The sequence below is a fragment of the Passer montanus genome, unplaced genomic scaffold, assembly GCF_014805655.1.
Source record: "Passer montanus isolate IOZ18808 unplaced genomic scaffold, ASM1480565v1 scaffold3, whole genome shotgun sequence".
Taxonomy (NCBI): Eukaryota; Metazoa; Chordata; class Aves; order Passeriformes; family Passeridae; genus Passer; species Passer montanus.
Window position 1 is genome coordinate 10,397,659 of NW_024367707.1, and position 19,615 is coordinate 10,417,273.

The window sequence follows — 19,615 nt, forward strand, 5'->3', positions numbered from 1 at the left end:
GCTCTTACTGCAATCACCATTCTCTAGTTGGAAGGTTAGTTACCCATATTTTCTACACTTAATTAAGATCAAACACCAGCTCACTTCTGATGTTCAGAAATACTGCATTCCATGCAGAAACAAATGTTCGGCATTTCCAGCTGAGAAATGCTTTGCTACTAAAAAAAATTAACCCATAAAAACCCAACACCTTTTTACCCCCTCCGAAAAAACATCACTCCATTTTATCCTGTCATAAACAAACAAGAAGATAATTGTTTTGAAAAACACAGAAAAGCTATGTCAGGAAGCTGAACTAAACACACTTTAATACAATCTTCACAGCATCAGTGGCTCTGTTAAACTGAACAGTATAAAACTAAATTCTATCATTGTTCTTTCAGGACCTCATAAGTTGCTAAATTATCACAGGACTATTAAGTGCTAAGTTAGCCTGTGAGCAAACACAGAGACATTTTTGTTTTGTTCTTTTTCCCCCAATTATTTAACCTTTATTGGGTAATAGTCCCTGGTATTTATACACAGTATGCATGACACAGACTTCCATTCAAGTTACAAATCCTGAAGATTTAGCTGTGTTTACTTAACTTGCTTGTACCAACTTCATTTTTTGAAGCCTGTATTGTGTCCAAATGTGGGTAAATTTTCCAAGAACAACAAAACGGTGTACTACCTACAAACTTCCAATTCTGGCCAAGACATGTGACAGCATTACAGATGCCCCCAAAGAAAAAGTCACCACGATATAAAAAAAAGAGGCAAAAGAATTTAACTCATTTTTCTAATTCTTGTTCTGAGATGTAAAACCTGGTAGAATAGAACACATTGAAAAGAAAAAGAAATCCTAATTTATACAAATTTTAGAAGTATGGTTTTTGAAGTTAACTATATTGAATCTTTCAAGTGTCAGTCAAATTAAGTAACAAAATATTCTAGCAGCACAAATCAAAATAATCTTAAGTGCATTACTTGACTGACTTGAAGTAATCACCTGTACCTACACTCTTGTTCTGAATATGAGGTTCAATGAGATTCAATGAGGACCTGCTAAAATACTTAAGTAGATAGTACTTCTAAAACTTCAATAAGCTAAATGAAAAAACACTGCAAGACTGGCCTCCACAAGAGAAATACTTAAAATAAGCATTTAGACTGAAGGATTTAGTGAAGAATCAATCTACTTCAAATAATACTTTCTATCATTTTTATCAGACTTTTTTTTTTGAATTTCAACATTTATTTTTATGTACCCTTTTGTTCAGCTCTTTTGAACATCATCATCTATCTCACAGGAAGTTCAGCATTCTTTCTTCTTCATGGCTTCAGTACACTGAACTTAAGACACAGGTATGCAAAGCTTTGGGTATCCTGACAGACCATGCTGATAAGTCTAAGTTTAAAGACTGTTTATATCTAGGTTTGAGAAAGAGGGTGAAAAAATGTAAAACAGTTTAATTGAACCACTACAATTTTGTGTTTATACATGTATAGAACAGGGCTGACATTTAGCTTTATCTCTGCAAACAAATATAATAATCTGATGATAAAGTCCTATATTTACCTAAACTTTAATTATCTGTGAACTACTCAATAGAGAGCAAATTAGTCTTCCCAAAGACATTTCAGCTAGGAGGCTGAGTCCAGTTCTACTTTGAAAATTTTAATCACTAAAGTAAATATAAAACCCAATAGATTTATCTTTAATTACCTTTTCTTGGCCTCTTCATATTGCCAGTTCAGCCTTACTTTGTCTACAAGTCTTGTTTTGTCATCAAACCCAAACTTGCAGAGTTGAAGAGCAAGGAGAGGGGGAAAATAAAGAAAGAAACAAGTTAAAAACACTCTCATCACAATAATGAAAGGAATATATTAGTCTACCTTACTGGACTCACTAAAGAAACATCTATGCTTTAAGTAGTAATACAATAAAAAGTCAATTTTATGCCTTAGAAATGCAAAACTAATTTATTACTTAAAGTAGAGAAGATAAATAAGCCCTTTCAATAAATTATTAACCTGGAAATAAAGGGTTAGCAAACTGAATCATTGATAAATGGTCAAAGCTTTTCAACTTCATCCAAGTCTACAAGACAAAGAGAGTTTTAATTGAAATATTCTGCTATTTTATATGGCTATTTTATGAATACTTTTATTAGAAGCAATTCAGATTACACTCCCTGTACTGTGATGTGTTACCCAGCACCTACAACATTAGTGCATTTTAAATTAGTGCAAAAAAACCCACCTGATCCTTGCAGCAGTTGTAGAATGCGCATTTATGCTGCAACTCCTACTGCATAATGTTTCTACAGCAATTTCTATTTTAGGGCATTAGCACTTCCCTCCTCAGAAGTTTGTGTATGGTCTAATAGTCAAAACCTAAGCTCCTATACAAGTGCATTGCTGCACCTCCAGAGTTCTCCTCTAGCTGCTCCTTTTTCTGTCTCCATCATCCCATGGGCAAAAACTCCACCTCTTTTCTACTCACATGGCACTAACAATAGTTCTGTGAAAAGATTCGGGTAATTACGTATTTTTGTTTCCCTTACAAAAAGCCTATACCTGATAAACATAATTTCCACTGTGTACTTGTCTTGGATTGTATACTGCAAATGGGAAAATGCTCCTGTGTTCCTTTTGGTAATTTGTTTCAGAATTCAATAATCCCATCTGAAAAATGACATCCTGAAGACACCATCTACCTAACACCTTGAAAGACAGCCTAGCATTAACTCAGTTTTCTCAAAAACAAGATTTCCTCTTCAGTAGAGACCTTCTGGAGACATCCAATCTGACAACTAGTCAGCAGTGAAGGAGGACTATAATAGATGAAAAATGGGATGGTAAAGCCAACAATGAGGTGATTTCTAAATGTAAAGTAACATCTAAACTACCATACTACCAAACTACAAACAAGTTGCCTTCTTGCTTTGGTGTCAGTCATCCACAGAGGCATATGTTTTATTACTGATGAACGACTGGGCTGCATAGTACTAGGGCAAGCTGAATTTTTACTTACTATTATTTGGAGTACACAATTTCATTCAGATAGAACGATTTCCAAGGAAACCAGTATGTTCTCCTCAAATATCATATTTAAAGGCATATTTGAGCACAAAGGTATAATAGACTATATCATAAGTTTTGTTGATTAAGAAAAATACTTTGAGAAAAAAAATACTTTCATTGTCTTAGAGGAAAGTAGCAGAGATCTACTACACATCTTCAACGTATATGAACAATGAATATGAGCATGATAAAAACAAGATATAAAAAATAAAACTTTAAAAAATACACAGCTATCACTACTACCACAATGCTAACATCTTATGCAAAATCATGTCTCTACTGCAACTTCAAGCTGGCTGAAGAATTTTCCTCCTCCCTGCCTCATTACAAGTACCAGTAATTCAGAGCTGAGAATATGAGGAGAAGAGGTCCATGGATACCTCTGCAAGAGCTGTTACTCCAAGTTGAGCCTGCAGTCACCACAGTGGTAATGCAAGAAGTGCTCTGCTGGGCTGGCTGACTCCAAGAGCTGACTTTACCTGTCACTGCCCACAAGCATGTCCCTGCATCCTTCTGCCACGCTCCAGCAGCAGAACCCCCAAGCCCACAGCTTGCACACAGTGGAAAAAACAAGCAAATGAAACTCCCTCACCACCAGTACTGCTTTAGATTTTTCCTTCTGCTCCAGCCAACACCTCTTCAATTAAAAGAGTTAATAACACTGTATCGCTATAGTTCAAAAGCAGCTAATTTTGTACAGCACATGTTTCACATAGGAACACTCACATACCTCTCCAGTGATGTCAGTCTGAGAACAAGCATCACAGTGTTGTTGAGGTAAACAGGAGTCACTGAGTGAACTAGAATTGTGCTGGAGATCCTGCAGGGAATCTGTAATACAACAGCTATTCCTGAATCCATCTGTTAATTTGGCCAGGCTCTAAAGGAGAAGACATATTTTAAAATATTAGAAAAAACTGTTCTTATAATACTTTTTAATAACAGAAAAAAATATATTTTATTGTTTTAAAAAAACTGGTAGCCTGCCTATACAGAGCAATTTACAGGAAGTAAAATTCACTGCTGTGTTACCAGCATGCAAAAGGTTTGCTTTGGAATAAATCTCTCCTTTTGAAAGATACACGTAACAGTAAGCAGACTTTATATTATTTGTTTTAGATCTGTGAATGTCTTATCTTCTGTATGGCTTGCAGCTCTTTAAATCTAGCAGCTGTCAACTTCACATTAGCTGACAGGGAAGACAAATGTGATTCACCTGCCCTTTTGCCATCTTCTGCACAGGTTACATTCCTTAGTCACTACTGTTATCCAACTTGATGAATACCTTGTATTGATTGCACTTTTATGACAGCAGATATCATCCCTGTGCTCTCTTAGCCAGGGTTCACATAGTTAACAGATATTTTACACTTTGGGTTAAGCAAGGGACATCGCTGAAATGTCTAGACAATGACACAAACTGTCAAAGTAAAGCAGAAACATCAGTCTTTGAGGGGAAAGGGGAATATGACAGAATCACACAAAATAGCAAAAATAACTTTTTTGACAATATAAGCTTGGTTGACAGGCTCTTAAAAAACCTTTAAAAGAACAAAACTGTTAATATCACTTTTTCTTTCTCATTGTGCATTCTCTCTTGTTCAAAAATTACAGATAATGCAGTATTAGTAACAAAATCACCGGCTGTCATTTATGACAGCATTACACATCCCACAAAAATGAAAAACATTCTGTCCTCTCACCTATCCTTCACATGAAAAGGGACAATCTAAAAATGTGGGGGAAAAAATATCAGAAATTTGAAGATCTGTAGTAATTTATAAATCATAACACAATCAAAAAATTTGGTTCAAAAAATACACATAAAAAACTTACTGAAACTGCTTACTCTAGTGTCTGAACTACAGAATCACGGGCATTGCATTGAGAAAAAGGCTGGTTAGTCCTCAGGAATTTCAGTGGCACTGACTTCTGGTGATTTGCCACAAGCCGAGGTTACTGTACATATCCAATTATCAGAAGATTTCTCAGTCTTCAAGTGTTGTTTTCAAAAGAGTAACACAGCAGTGCTGCTTTTTCTTACATCAAATGCCATTAGTTGAGCCCAGAAATGAACCTGTGTAACAGCAACTGTTTGCTACTGACAAGAAGAGCAAGGCCATGCTGAAGATGAAGGCATCTGGTTTCAGAGCCTAGGAAGCATCCAGAACTGTAGCAGGCCTGAAACTAGCCAGAAAAAGCAGATTTTTCTGATGGCCTCCATTTCTATCATACATGGTCCATTCCCTCTGCTCTCATATACCAGCCCCTCCCTCAGGCCAGCCTCCACCAGAGATGAAAAGGAGGGAGAACAGCCAGCCTGGTACAGGATGAGTGAGCAAGTGGGCTCCCCAGTCACAAGAGTAGGGTCCTGTGTTCCTCCCTGGCAGCCTTTCAAATCACACACTCTGTTTCCTTCTGATTAGGAATGGCACATGGTACATGCCATGTATGGGACAGCTTGTGCTGCTCCCTCTTCAGTCTCTGCCTGCTCTCCACAGGTCTGAGAGGGGCTGGGATTTCACAAGCGGCATTGGCAAGGAGAGAGGACAGCACAGAGCAATGCCAGATGCGCTGGCAGTAGGACAAGGCTACCACTACTTGCCTCCAGAAGCTTAACTGGTCTTGGGTCCACCAAAAAATCTAATTCTTCTGCCACCTCCCAACTGAACTGAGCCATTTTAGTATGAAGGACAAAAACCATATTTTCTTCTCAGTCCTGAAACTGCAAGTTCAATTTCAAGTTTAATTGCCAAGAGATTCCTAGCTAGTGTCCCTTTATCCTTGTGAAAGGAACTGCTCCACAACATGGGAAAACCTCACAACTTTTACTTTATGACCACTGTAGACTCCTGTCTAACCCTCTTCTTCAAAACTCACTGGAAATCATCCAGTCCTGTCAAGACTCCTTCTGTATGGAGGATCAAGAGGTATCCCTAATGGGTTTGTAACATGGAAATAATAACTCCAGATCATGGCCTCTTCCCCATAAAGCACAGCCAGACGCATCAACAAAAACTCAGGATTCAGAAAGCCTGAGGTTTCTCCTAATAAGTTATGTTCCATCTACCACCTTTGGCTAACATTACGTTACAGGTATGTGCAATACCACAGATCCTGATGCCAGAACTTAAATCTAAATTTTTGCCTGCATTTCAGCTACTTTATGAACTCCTGATACGCTCCTGATGCCCTCTAGCATTGTCCCTGGCAGGTAGTGAAGGGCTACTTGGCTGCTGGCCAGGCTTCCTATCCAGGCACAGCTGCTGAATCCTGGCCCCTACTTAGAAATCAGAAAGCATTTGACAGGTGGCAGTCACCAAGCAGCATCACCTTAACTTACATCTACAAGCACAGATGACAATGCCCTAGGGCAAGCATAAATGCATTAAGTCCTTCTAGCTGGATGAGTGAAAACAGGCACCAGCACCCCTAACATGGAAAATTACAACCCAAGTTAGCACAGTTTTAGATAGAAACAATTTAGAATTGTTATTATAAACAGTAGGAGTAATTTCCTCCCCAGCTACACAGAGGAATCCATCTTTCATCTCAAGTTTAAGGATTGTTTATGGCAATCCCACGGAAACTGCCAAATAAGCCTACTGTTAATGTGAAGTTCCAGGCACACCAGCCCAGACTTACCCAAAAGGAGAGAAATGAGCACTGTCATTTCACCACTACCTGCTGCCATATGATTTGGGAGCACTCTGCACAATTTCACTGCACTTCCTATCTAGCCTATTTAGCCAATTTATCTGGTAAAAAAGTGAACAGAAAAGAGAAGAAATAAAAACCCCACAAAAACCAAAGTCCACTGCTCTACAAGGATGACATTTTAAAAGCATACACACACTGAACAGAAACAAAATTAAGAAAGAGATGGGGGAGGAGAGATAAACACACTGCTTTCAGGAACCTAACCATACACCTTTATTATTCAACCTTATATAAGAAGTCTGCCCACTTTTTTTGAGTAGTAGCACTGCATATTTTGCTTTATTTGTAATCACAGCATCCAATTTAAATCTGACCACCCTCACCCACACAACTAAACCAATTATCATACTTCTACAACAGCTACAATTTTCCAAGCACCTACACAAGACTGAGTCACTTCTACTATGTTTAGTTCTGCTGCTTACACTGGCCAGATCTAAATTAAAAAGTAGTAAGAAACAGTCTGTTTCCTTTCTCTGAAATAAAACCCCATATTTTTTACACTATACTTATAAATTGTCTATTAACACATTTCAAAATAAAAACGATTTCCAAAGAAAGTTTTTCTGAACAACACTAGCTTTAAAATGTAGTGTTTTCAAGGACAATACAAGTCCAATATGAATAGGAAAATGCAAATTGAATTCTGAACTTATTAGGAAGACATTTAAAATAGACTTGTACTTATTTGACATAGCTAACTAAATCTATGACAATAATATTCAAATAGTTATTAAAAGTCATAGCACAGATTACTTTGGTAACATCAAAAGCAATTTTTTTTAATCAATATTTAAAAAGAGAGCTGGATATTTCTGCAGAGCACAGTAAGCTGGCAAAAATACACCATTTTTACAACTATAGAGCTTGTAAACGATGGCATTTACCTCTGTATAGCCATTATTACAAAACATGAAGAAATGTTTTGCATGCTACATTTGTGTGGAACAACTGTTTTCTACATTCTCCTGGACTGCATATACTCTAATGTTGTAATACTGGATTCCATCACAAAATATTGTCATTAATTAAAAAAAGATATTTCCTTAGAAGTATCTCTCTTCCTAGAGAGAATAGACTCATATTTCCTGTATATCACACGGAGCCATGAAGGATGAAACACTTTTCATTTTTGCTTTTGTCTTGTGCAATCTCTTTCTGGTCCTGCCAGCACTGCCTAATCCTTGATCCTAGAGTTCTAACCCCACAACACTATTTAAAGAAACTGCAGGCACATTTAAAATTGGTTTACCAAATATGATTTTCAAAGCATCTCAATGTTTACAGTTGGATTTACTGCCACTGAGGACCGAAAATGTAAGGAAAAGAAGTAAAAAAATCTACTAGGGAAGTAAAAACAAGGCCAGTAGTTAAACTGCTCCAAGATCTCACACATAAGTCCTTATATTACCAGTTAGTTTCCTAGAATGTGTGTTACTGCATCCATGAAGAAGTGCCTTTCTAATCACTTCTTGCTAGCTAGGCACATGGAAGACTGAGAATCACTTTAAAACTTGGCCAGCCCAAAATAACAAGATTGCTAAAAATTGCCAAGGCAGAAACTTTTCATAGCGACTTCAGTGTTCTGTCTACTTGAACAAGGACCTGTGGTCCAACAGATGATCTTTGTGTAATGCATTGGAGACTTAATAATTGCAAAACTATGGAAATTCATTATATGAAGATTATAAACTTCCCATATCATTTAACAACTGAAAAGGAAAAAAAAATTAAAAACACCACTGCAGAGAAAACTGAAAGAAAATGTTTGCATGGCAATGGTAATTTAGTATGGTCCCACAACTTTAGGTAACAAAGATGTCTTCTTCTAAACAAATATTTGAAGACTGGGTGAAGAGAACTGTCCTTATCACCTCTTTGTATATGCAGCATATTTAGGCAAGTCTGCAGTGAAGTCCCTTGGTGGCAGAGAGTCATTGTTCTTTGCTCAAGCTCCAATCACATTAATAACATGCACACAGCTGAGAGCTCGAGGCAGGGCACAGAATCCATTCAAAAGTTAGACCACGACTCAGGTTTGTATCTCCCCTCAATCCTCATGCTCTAATCCATCAATTTCACACTTGCATATACATTGTATTTATTCATACTATTTGAAAGTTTTGTGAGAACATTTTGAAACTAACAGGAGCCTTGATACACTGTCAAACTTGAGAGCTTGTGGCAAAAAGTGTGACAGTGGCAGAGATCCAGTTTGGGGAAATACATATAAAGGGATATACATGCTTGACACAAGAATAAACATTTTAGCACATGAACACTCAATTCTACTTCATTATAGGTAATACAAAGAGACATAAAATAAAATTAGAAACAACTACCACAAATCACAAAGGCTTTTTTTTTAATACCATGTAATTACCACATAGCAACTAGCAACATAGCAACAATAGAAAGCTATATTCAATGAAACACTGACATAAATGAAACTTAAGACAAAAATATGAAATGTATATGAAGTCCTGTGCTTGCAGTATAGACAATGACTACTTACCTTTTTCTAACTGCTTGCTATTGGCAATTATCAAACAGAAAAATCAGTTTAGGCCATCCTACTTTCTTATTTAAACTTGGTAAACCCAATGTAAACCCAAGCAAAAAAACAGAGGTAGGTTACTACTATTTAGTAGTTCAGTAGCATATTTTTTACCTGCATAAGGTCCTGCCTTTCTTTTTCACCTGTGCATATAGCTTTCTTTATGGTTCGAAGTTCACTCATTATAGCTTGTGCTTCATCCAGTCTGTAATTTGTATGAGCATTTGACATCTTACGATCAATCCTGTTGAAAATATTAAGACAAATTTAGGAATTTTCACATAATTAGAAAGCACACGGACTTTTCCGGACCTCTTGTTTATTCATGTCCCACTTCATTTCCAGGAATAAAACGATACTCTACTTGGAATTAACACAGCACTCAATGCCAAGACCACTCTAAGGACAAAGCAAAGCAATTATCTATCCAGGTTCTGCAAAAGCAACAAATTTCCTGGGTTTAATATCCTAACGCAGAGCTTATTTATGAGTAATGCCTGCAGGTGATTTCATGCACCAAAAGCAAAATGAACCTAAAACTAACCTAGATGGTTATAACTCAAAAAGTAACCATGAGCAGTCTAGCTGTCATATTTTTCATGCAGCATTACATATTGCAGTATCTGTTCCAGAGTTTCTACTGGATCCTGCTTAAGAAGTTTAGAAATGCCTAACAAAGGCATTTCATTTTCTCAGGAAGAAATTTTTAATGCCTAAAATTTTATTGCAAATGCTATCCTGCCATTATAGGCCTCTTTGACTATCTTATCCATAAGATATCTGTAAGACATTATCATTCTGCACTGAAAGACATGATATGGGAACATCGCAGAAGATTTTAACCTTTAATCAAGAAGCAAGAGCAGAAGTTATGACATAAGACTGAAGTAATACTAATGTTTCCATCTTGACATATTAAAATCACTCAAGTGGAACATCCATTGGCTGAGTTCCCAACCTCTTTTCCAACATTTCACAATAGTAAAGGATAACATATCGGGATGCAGAAGACTAGTCCAGTATATCATCTTGATAATTTGCTTTGATTTACAGATAAAGAATAAGACAAGAGACTATAGTGAACTTGTCAGAAGAACTATTAGGTCTTGGATTTACAACAGATGACTATGGAGTTTTAACAGGTTATTTAATGCAACTATTGAAAATCATGTAAAGTGCCCGTTAAAATATAGAAAACTAAACTTTCCTGTTAATCTAGCAGGAAAACAATGTATGCAGAGAAAATGTGGTAAGTGTAAAGTCTTTAGGCCAATGCTAAGAACAAATAGCTTCAGGAAAAGGTATGTGAGATTAACAGAATTAAATGTAAAAACGCACATCATTCCTGACAGACATCAATCTTCAAAAAGATGCAGTAGGAGAGGGTATGCTACACATACAGAAGAAGGATACCCAAACTCTATTTAAAATATTGTGACTAACCAACAAGTTTTAAGACAGCTATTACATTAGTGTCAACAAGAGTCTCTCAGCATGTTCTGCCAGTTAGAATACAAGCACTGCAATTCCCCTTACAACTGATTACTTGTTTTAAAATTAAAACTTTAAAATGAAAAATCAAAAGGAGTAAATTAAAATCCAGTGGTTTTATTGTGCAGCTAACAATATTTAGGGAAAAAAACAGGTTGATTTCTACTGTTTTCATTTGTTTGGTTTTTTTCTGCAGTTACTCTTTTTGGAGACAACACAAAATAAGTCTGAATCTCAAAAGTTTTCTTTGAAAACAAATTTCCCCAAGTTACATAAGAAAACATAAAATCTTTTATGAATAGTGGTTCAAGAATAAGGACTTAAATGTTATGTGTATTAAAGCTGGGGGTTTGTTTGTTTTTGTTCTCACAATGTTTCCTTGAGTCTTCACTAATTTTCAGTTAAAATCCTGAGCAGATAAAACCAGGATAAAACAACTAATCCAATTCACTAAAAGTCACGTAAAAAAGATAACACATTTTAATCTGAAGGTAACTGTAATGTTAAGAACCATATTCAAATATTAGACATGAAAATGCATTCTACACAACTGCTCATTATACAGTTTGCCAGGACTAAGGTGGCATTTCAGGAAAAGGAAATTATTTAATTTCAACCAGATTTCTGCCCGGTTATCCACATATTCATGTTCCTGGACGCCACTTTGGAGCCCAGCTTATGAATTGATATTTGTTTTAGGAAAGAATCAGAGAAGTTCCTACTGCCAAAAATATTTAGGCTTAAATCAGTATTGCTGGCAACCCAAACTGACTAAAGTAGCTTACAAAATTACCTGTTATTTATTGTCTATTCATTCTTTTCCCTTTTTTCATAAAGATTTATTTCTGAAAGCTATAGAGTTAGCAGGAGTCTTCCATTTTATTAATGGAATATAGCATGCCAAAAATATAGATCAGACCTTTGTATGGATATTAAGAATACTCAACTAACATGCAAGACTGTAAAGACATGAAGATGTTTCTAGGATACACAGACTATTGATGTGCTTGTCATCATTTCAGTCCTATAGGGCAGATCCCGTGTTCCTCCATTTTCCTCCACCAAAGCACAGGCCTGTACTTGAGCAAAAATCTAATTTTAAAGTTTTTGTCAGATCTCACCTCTAAATTAGTCTGTAGCTACAAATTGTTTAGCCAGTCCTAATTCCTCGTCACTCCCAACTTCTCACAGCATTCACTCTGCTCTCCTGGCCAACTGGCCAAGTTTTCATTTCCTTTGTTGCTAAACGCCTTCTTCCTCCAAAATTCCTGACGGGGAGCAGTAGGGTCACTGAAAACACAGGGGAGAAGGAACTGCTCCTCCTTCTCAGTCCCTGCTGCCAGGCCAGAGGAAGGAATCTGTTCCAGAAAAGGCTCATTTTTAACCCTGTAAGTTTGGACTGTGACAGGATCAGACGCACCTTTGGGCAAAGGTGGCGGAGGCCAAGATGCACCACCCTGCAGGGTGGGGATCTTTGCAGGCTTTGAACAGTGAGCTCTACAAACTCTCCACTGGGCAAACACAAACCCATGTCCAAAGGTTTATCACACACAATATTATCAAATTTAGACGAAACTCCAGAATGTACAGTCCTGATAAAAAGCTGCAGCTCTATGAATATTGGAATTCTGACAGTACTGAAGTTGTAGAGGTATCGAAATCCCCCTCAATTGGGTATCCGCTCATAAAACGCCACTCTTATAGTAATTTTGTGGTTTTGTTTTCATTTCATTCTCCTCAAAGATGGTTAAGCCATTTTACTAAAATTAAAAAGAACAGAAAACAAAACACAGTCCAAGGCAGACACTGTATATGGAAAATGTCAATGTAAGAGATTTGCATTTAACAAAGGCATTTGAATCAGACAGCAACATAAAATGGTGGAAACACTGAGCAACCCAACCACCCTCTCCATAAAAGCTGTCTCTTCTCTGAGAGCTATACCAAGCAAGACTGCACAGAGAGTCACCTGGCAGCAAGTTCCAATATCTGCACATGATGCCATTTTGGTAACAGTTTCAAAGCAAACATTCAGCCAGATGTAAAGGCCCAAGTTTCATGGGCTCCTAATGTTGTTCTTGGCTTACACTTGAAATAAAGTGATGTACATGCCTTTAAAAAACCTGAACAGGATGCATGCCATTTGCAGTTTGGCAGTTACTTGAAGATTTGACTTAGCACAAGAAGGAAGAAGAATGACGCAGACCAAAACTTCAGAAAACGTAACAGAAGTGGGAAATGTCTGAAATGTAATAAAATTTAAAGCGGAATGGGAAGCAGGGTAGGGGGGGAACAGAGAAAAAAACCCAGCATTTTTGTTTTAAAGAAGGAGCAGAGAAATTCTTTTTGGACAATACACTTACTTTGAGGATATGGAAAAACTAAACTACTTCAGCCTTGGTACTTGACTTGAGTGACCCTTCCCTCCCAACAAACACAGGAGGCAGCGGGGAGATTGCACAAGGACAGGCTAGAGCACAGTTAGGCTTTCAGGCTAATTCGTCTACTGACTACATAAGGAGGTGAGAGAAGCTCCTCTCTTCAGCTGTTAGTTTAAGTATTCTCCAAACTGGCTCACTTCCTCCTAGAAGCAAAATACTCCCAAAAAAACCACATGTATCTCACCAGAAGGGCAAATAAAAAAACCACTTAAAAGGATAAAACAAAAACAAAACCACAAGTCTCTTTCACAAGTGAAGAAGTCACTGCAGAGAGCAGAGCACAGCTCCAGGTAACTCACAGTCAAAAGGTTCTCCCCAGCTCCTGCAAGCACAAGTGCCACCCAGTGCATCAGCGGGACAGAGGGCGACTGCAGCAACAGCAGCAATGAGCAGCACTGGAGCACTGAGTTGTTATGCCTGAACTTCTAAACTACATGACTGGAGTGACTACTGACTAATCAGATATGCTTCAAAATAATTCCTTTCTTATATGTCTCTCCTATAACCCCATCCTGGAACATGGGCAACTTGATTCGGGCTATAATCCAAGACTAACATTTGTATTCTTAATCATTTGCAGACTTTATTTTTCAAAAAGTTGCACTACTTTACTGGACTATCTTAAATGAATTATACTAATTAAACAATCTTGAGTTTCCAATGGTCTTCAAATACTTTCATCATCCTAGTCAAGTGGTTAGTCCTTTTGTAAAACAATTGAACCTATACCCTTAAAATAACCCAATAATCAAGAGAAGGAAAACAATTAAAAAAGCAGAAATGGAATAGCAATTCTTACTCTAAGAAAATATGATTAAGAGTCATAAGACAAAACTGGTTTTGTTCTGTCACTGTTTACATATCTACACCACCATACTGATATGCTGACTATATTTAAAATATTATTTAGTATATTGAAACTGCAGATACTTTCAGTGCTTTATTTTACTAATTTTCAGTTAATCAATTCCCCCAACTACCTCTAAATGTTTCAATAAAAATACATTTATGCCCGTAAATGATAACTTTGTATCTGCCAATTAAGAATTTTGGTATTTTGGTTGAACAAGTTTTCTCCTATGAAATTTTCTAAATGCACTATAAAGCAAAAGAGGCTTGTTTAAAAAAATCAGAAAATTTTGTTATCTAAAAACCAATCAAACACACAAAAAATAAGTGCATGGGTTACTCCTTTTTTATAAGTTAAATCTAAGAATCTTCCTTTAATTTGTTTTGCTATCGTAGTACCAATCAAAACTGGAAAATAAGTATGCTAACTGCTCCAAGATCCCTGGAATTTCATCAAAATTCCTGATGTGAAAGCCCATGCTTTGTAGCACCAACACAATAAATCCAAAGCTTCAAAATACTTCTGCAGCTGCTGCACTTATGTTGCAAAATCCATCAGACATGCAACAGTTACAACATTTTCAGGAAGCTCCTACATTAGGCAGTTTGTTCACATGCATGCTTGAAAAAAGGCCAAGGTTTCTAAATGCACAGCCACATATCCAAGGCAGATCCAAGTGCTGTTCAAGCTCTTGGTCTAGCCACTGGCCTTGCTGAAGGAATCTGGAAGCCACAACAACCTGTGTTTACCTGCCATCTTTTTCATGGCCTGGCAACCTCTCTCCCTATCCCACTGGGCATGCCGTGTATGAGCTACGTGTGCAGGTGACTAAGGACACACAGATGGAAGTCACGCAGCTCCCTTCCCATCAGATGGCCTGCAGGAAGAGTGGCAGGGAGAGCGTCACCACAACATCTCACAGCCTTTGGCATCACTGTGCACACAGGAAACAGAGAGGGGCTGCCTGACTGCCCTGGGAGCAGTGGCAAATTGCCCTGAGCTTCCTTTCCTTACTGGGAGGAGACAATGAGCCACTTTTACATGCAGATGTTTTGCACACATGCAACACAATCCAAGGTCTCACAGACACTAGTTTTACAGTACAAGCACAAATCAGCCATAAAGTACAGAATGAGATGGTCTGACCATCAGGTAACAGGGAGAAGAAGCATTGTGGTGTACAGAATTCCCTCTAGGAAAAGTTCTGTGCCCAGCCAGAAAGCCTTGGTACTGCCATAGGGAAACTACTCAACAGCATGGTGCTTTGGGCTGTGCTCCAGGCAGTAGGTATCTCCAAAAAGTATCTGGGAAATATTTTTTAAAATCTAATTCCAGTTTGGCGGTATCTTGAGGAAAAGTTAAAGAACATGGCCTATAAAGCTATTCTTGCATGTGAACCTACGAAATCACAGCTCCAACCAATTCTGTTTAACTCTTCTATCCTTTCACATTGTGTCATCCTGTGTCCCTATCACAGCAGAAAGACTGAAGCAAAGCCTTTAACATTTTATTTTTGACAACACTTTTCTATGAAATTCATTCGAAGGCAATTAAAAAATAAACCCAAACCCCAAAAAAGATCCTCCCATGAACTCTTAACTTACTCTTGCAGAGTTTCCACTCCTTTTTCTTTATATTGCAACTCCTGCTTCATCTGTGCCAATTCTCGTTTCAGCCTAGAAAGCTGAATAACACAAAATAATTAAAAGTAAAAATGAGTAACAGTAAATTCCACAATAAAAATAATTGGTTTTTTAATTAAAAATCTTAAGCTAAATTAAAGAACTGGAAGTGAAAATTTATCTTCTCTTTTTGCTTTAAAATTGTGCATTAAAATAACAGAAGACTGTCCTAAATATCTGAAGTCCCAATCAAAAACCAGTCAAAACATTCAGCTTTCAAAGTATCAATTTCCTCATCTATTCTATAAGGTTTCTTCCTCCAACAGTTTATGTTAACAGCTAGCAAGTTTCAACCCATAAAAATTTTCTTCTCCCTTTGCAGCAAAGACACCTCTCAACTGTCTTAAATTCTTTAGTCAACTTTAAAAAAGATGAAACATTCAATGCTGTTAATTTTTCAATCCTGGAAAACAAAATTACTGGCAGCAGAGCTGGTCTCCCAGAAATGGCAGCCTGGCTTTCCACAGTTATTTTCATATTATCCTGCCCTCTCAACCCCCTTGTCAATTATCTTAATCCAATTAATGAGCATAAATTGAAAGTGACATAGCAAAGATGTCTCTAAAAACCTATTCTTGTAGTTTTATGGAAACAGTTACCTGAGTAGGTTGTGCAGACCATGGAAGAGCCAAGCATGATCTGCAAAGTAAGAGCCTCCTGCCCTCCAAAGCTGACATATAACTGAAGGCAACAGGGAGAGGAGAATGCAAGGGACAGCAGACAATGAGGGGAATAGGGGTGTTTCAGTATGTGGTAGTGAGGTTAAGACTAAACTGCGAGCACAAAGAGAAGCAGGGATGGAAGGAAAAAAGCTCTCTCTTCTGAAGCTACCAAACTCAGCATATTTGCTAGAATTTACCCAGAGCGCTCTTGATTTTCATATGTACATCAGCAAACTACAAAGTCATTACAAAACAGAGTTTACAAAAAAGAGAATAAAAAAATTAATTTTTTTTTCAGCTCTATTCCAAGAGGAAGAGGCTTTGCATCAGTATCAGGATGCAAACCAGGACTATCAGAGTCCCACCATCCTGCACAGCTCTCTCCCTTTCATCAAAATTCATAGCATGAGCCCCTAAGCACTATATCCTTACCAGCTCCTTTAACACCCACCAAAAGTAAAATGAGAAAATGCATCATTAATATCATGTACATTATAGTGCCTATTTCATTCTAGTTCCTGAAACAACTCAATGACTATGCACACAGTCACTTGAACATAAGATCCCATGTCATTTTGTTTAAGGACGAAGAGAGGAAAATAGTCGTATGTGAAAACCTTTTTTATTTTCTTCAAATATTACTTAAACAAATAAAGCTTGTTTTCTTGCTTAGAATATGCTGACATTTAGAGTATGTAAAACAAGCAAACACTAGGCAGCATGTAATAAATATATACAGATAGAATAAATGCCTTTGAAGGGTGGTGAACGGGATTTATTTTCAGAGGCACTCATGTGAAAAGTGGTCACTACAACAAAAATGGAACACTATCCTGCAAGGATAAGTATTTTTTAAAATACTTATTTAACAAAACCATTACTTTACTTTGTTTTTTTTAAAATACATAAATAAGGAACATTTTTGTTAGAGAACTGCCTACAATTGTCAGAATACTTGAACTTCCCTCTCCTCATAAAAGAGCTCTGGTCAATCAGCTGAAAAATTCTATTTGGCCAATAGGTCTACTGAATTGTGAAGAGATTTCCAAATAAGTGGCTAAATCTGCAGCCCAGCAGAACCTCACTGAAAATGAGTAAATGGTATGAAGACAGTGGGCTTGAACTGAAATAATTTGGCTGCAGACCATTTACTACTTGTGACAGTTTGTAGAGAGAAAGCAATTTCTGAAAGCCTGGCTGAGCTTGCCTCTGACATTTGTGACAAAAATGTTTGCATTTGTAACATGGAAGAAGCATTACTTCTCAAGTCACTGAAACGCAGTTAATATAGAGCTGTTTTAATAGAGCAATGGGTTAGAATAAAAAAGCACTTTTCAATACTGTATTTCTATAAATGCATGCAACATTCAACGTGAATGCTAAAGTAAAAGAAAAACAGACCCTTCCTCCCTCCCTTCCCCACACCTAATTCATATTTTCACAAAATGAAAAAAGATTACTCACTCTGTCACGACGGCTGGCTATTTCTGCTTTAATCTGATATGGGTCATACTTGGTATTAGCTGAAAATCCAGAGAATGCTAAACAGATGGAAAACAGTATTTTACTTTATTTTTCCCCCCTTCTAAAATACAATTGTTAGGATGTGACACTATTTGATAAACCATTCATTAATTCTTTTTCTTACAAGTCACTAGGTTCTAAAATTATCCTCTATGGTGAAGTACAACTGAAGATTTCCATTTGGCCCACCAGAAACTTTCTTTTCATCTGAACACCACCAAAAATTGCATATAACAGCACTATGTATTTCCTAAAAAGAATTAGCTTCTGTGACAGGATGATGGTGTCTATTGAAGCAAGCAATTTCTGTAGTATTAATAATTACTAGTTACTTCCTAGGTACACTGTATTAACAGTATGATTGGGACTAAAGTTAAAAAAAAATATTGTCAGAACAAAATTATATCAGCTAGGAAGAGAAGCTGCTTTCTAAAGCAATAGTGTAGGGAACTGAAATACAAACCAACCCTGGCAAGTGAGCTCTTAACCCAGGGCATCTACAGCCAGGCAATGATTTCGAGCTGTGGCACTACAAGCTAAAGCCTACACAGATGAAATAAAGGTCCTGGAGAGATGGGACAAGAGCAACCATGATTTATGGAGCAAGCCATTCAAGGCAGCACTGGCCCACTGAAAAATGCCTGGTATGTGAATGGATGGGGTTGTGCTGTCAGACCTTCCATCCTTTTGCAGAGCTGAAGGCCGCTGCACTGAAACCTGTATCCGTGTCTGGGGCTGCACTGGGCCTTTCGACTCTAAAGAATACTGCAATGCCAAGGTCATGTCAAGCGTGCAGGAACTTGCCAAAATGAGTAGTCATGCCTGGACTAATTCTCTAAATCCAGGATTTTCTATGGATTTTTTTTTTAACAGTGCTGATCACAACTGAGTCACAAAACTGCTGCATGGGCACCTCCCTGCCAACCCACAACCGCTGAGGTCACCTCCCACACATAAGCACACGACACTGAGTCAATGGCAGCACCCACAAGCAAAGTGGAGAAAAACAATTTGTGAAGTTTTAGTTCTTTAAATGCAGTAACTTGAAACAAGCGGTGGTGGAGGCAAAGATATTCGCTATATAAGCATCCAACTTTGGTAATGTAATTGCACTCATGTAATTAGAAGACTGATATTTCTGAACAATAAAAGGAGAGACAAGCATCCCACAGTGGAGTGGAGGACTCAAATTAAGAAAAACAAGTGGAGAAGGAGCTTTTGGGGATCTTGAGTGGACAGCATGATTAATCCCGGAAAGCACATTTTTTAAAAATTTTAAAAATCATCTGAGCAATCAGCCCATCTCATTTTCTCAGAACCAATACATATGACCTTAAACCAATATAAAATATATTAACACATCTGTAGAAAATTAAAATATTTTTCCACCTCAAAGCAAGCAAACTGTTTTAAGTAATTGCTCTTACAGATTCTCATTATCAGCTCCAGATAAAAACCCTGAACTATCAGAAGATTGACAAACATAAGTAAATTGACAAAGCATTTGCTTTCATTACAGATAATCTGAAATTTTGTCATTTTCACTCATATTTTGTTGCTGTTTCAAATAACTTGTTTATCTAACTTTCTTTCTGTATATTTACCTGAAATAATTCAAC

The 19,615-nt window shown here is 37.2% G+C and overlaps 1 protein-coding gene across 3 annotated transcripts in view; it reads right to left on the reverse strand.

Annotated features, from left to right (window-relative positions):
- Positions 1-19,615, reverse strand: part of WWC3 (WWC family member 3) — a 99,532-nt gene that overhangs the window by 36,016 nt on the left and 43,901 nt on the right. For all 3 annotated transcript variants that reach the window (XM_039714284.1, XM_039714283.1, XM_039714282.1), the window contains exons 4-8: positions 17,937-18,013; positions 15,733-15,812; positions 9,461-9,590; positions 3,800-3,949; positions 1,709-1,782 (exon numbers count right to left, since the gene is read on the reverse strand). In XM_039714284.1, coding sequence (XP_039570218.1) covers positions 1,709-1,782; positions 3,800-3,949; positions 9,461-9,590; positions 15,733-15,812; positions 17,937-18,013 — 511 coding nt within the window. The remainder of the gene's footprint in view (positions 1-1,708; positions 1,783-3,799; positions 3,950-9,460; positions 9,591-15,732; positions 15,813-17,936; positions 18,014-19,615) is intronic.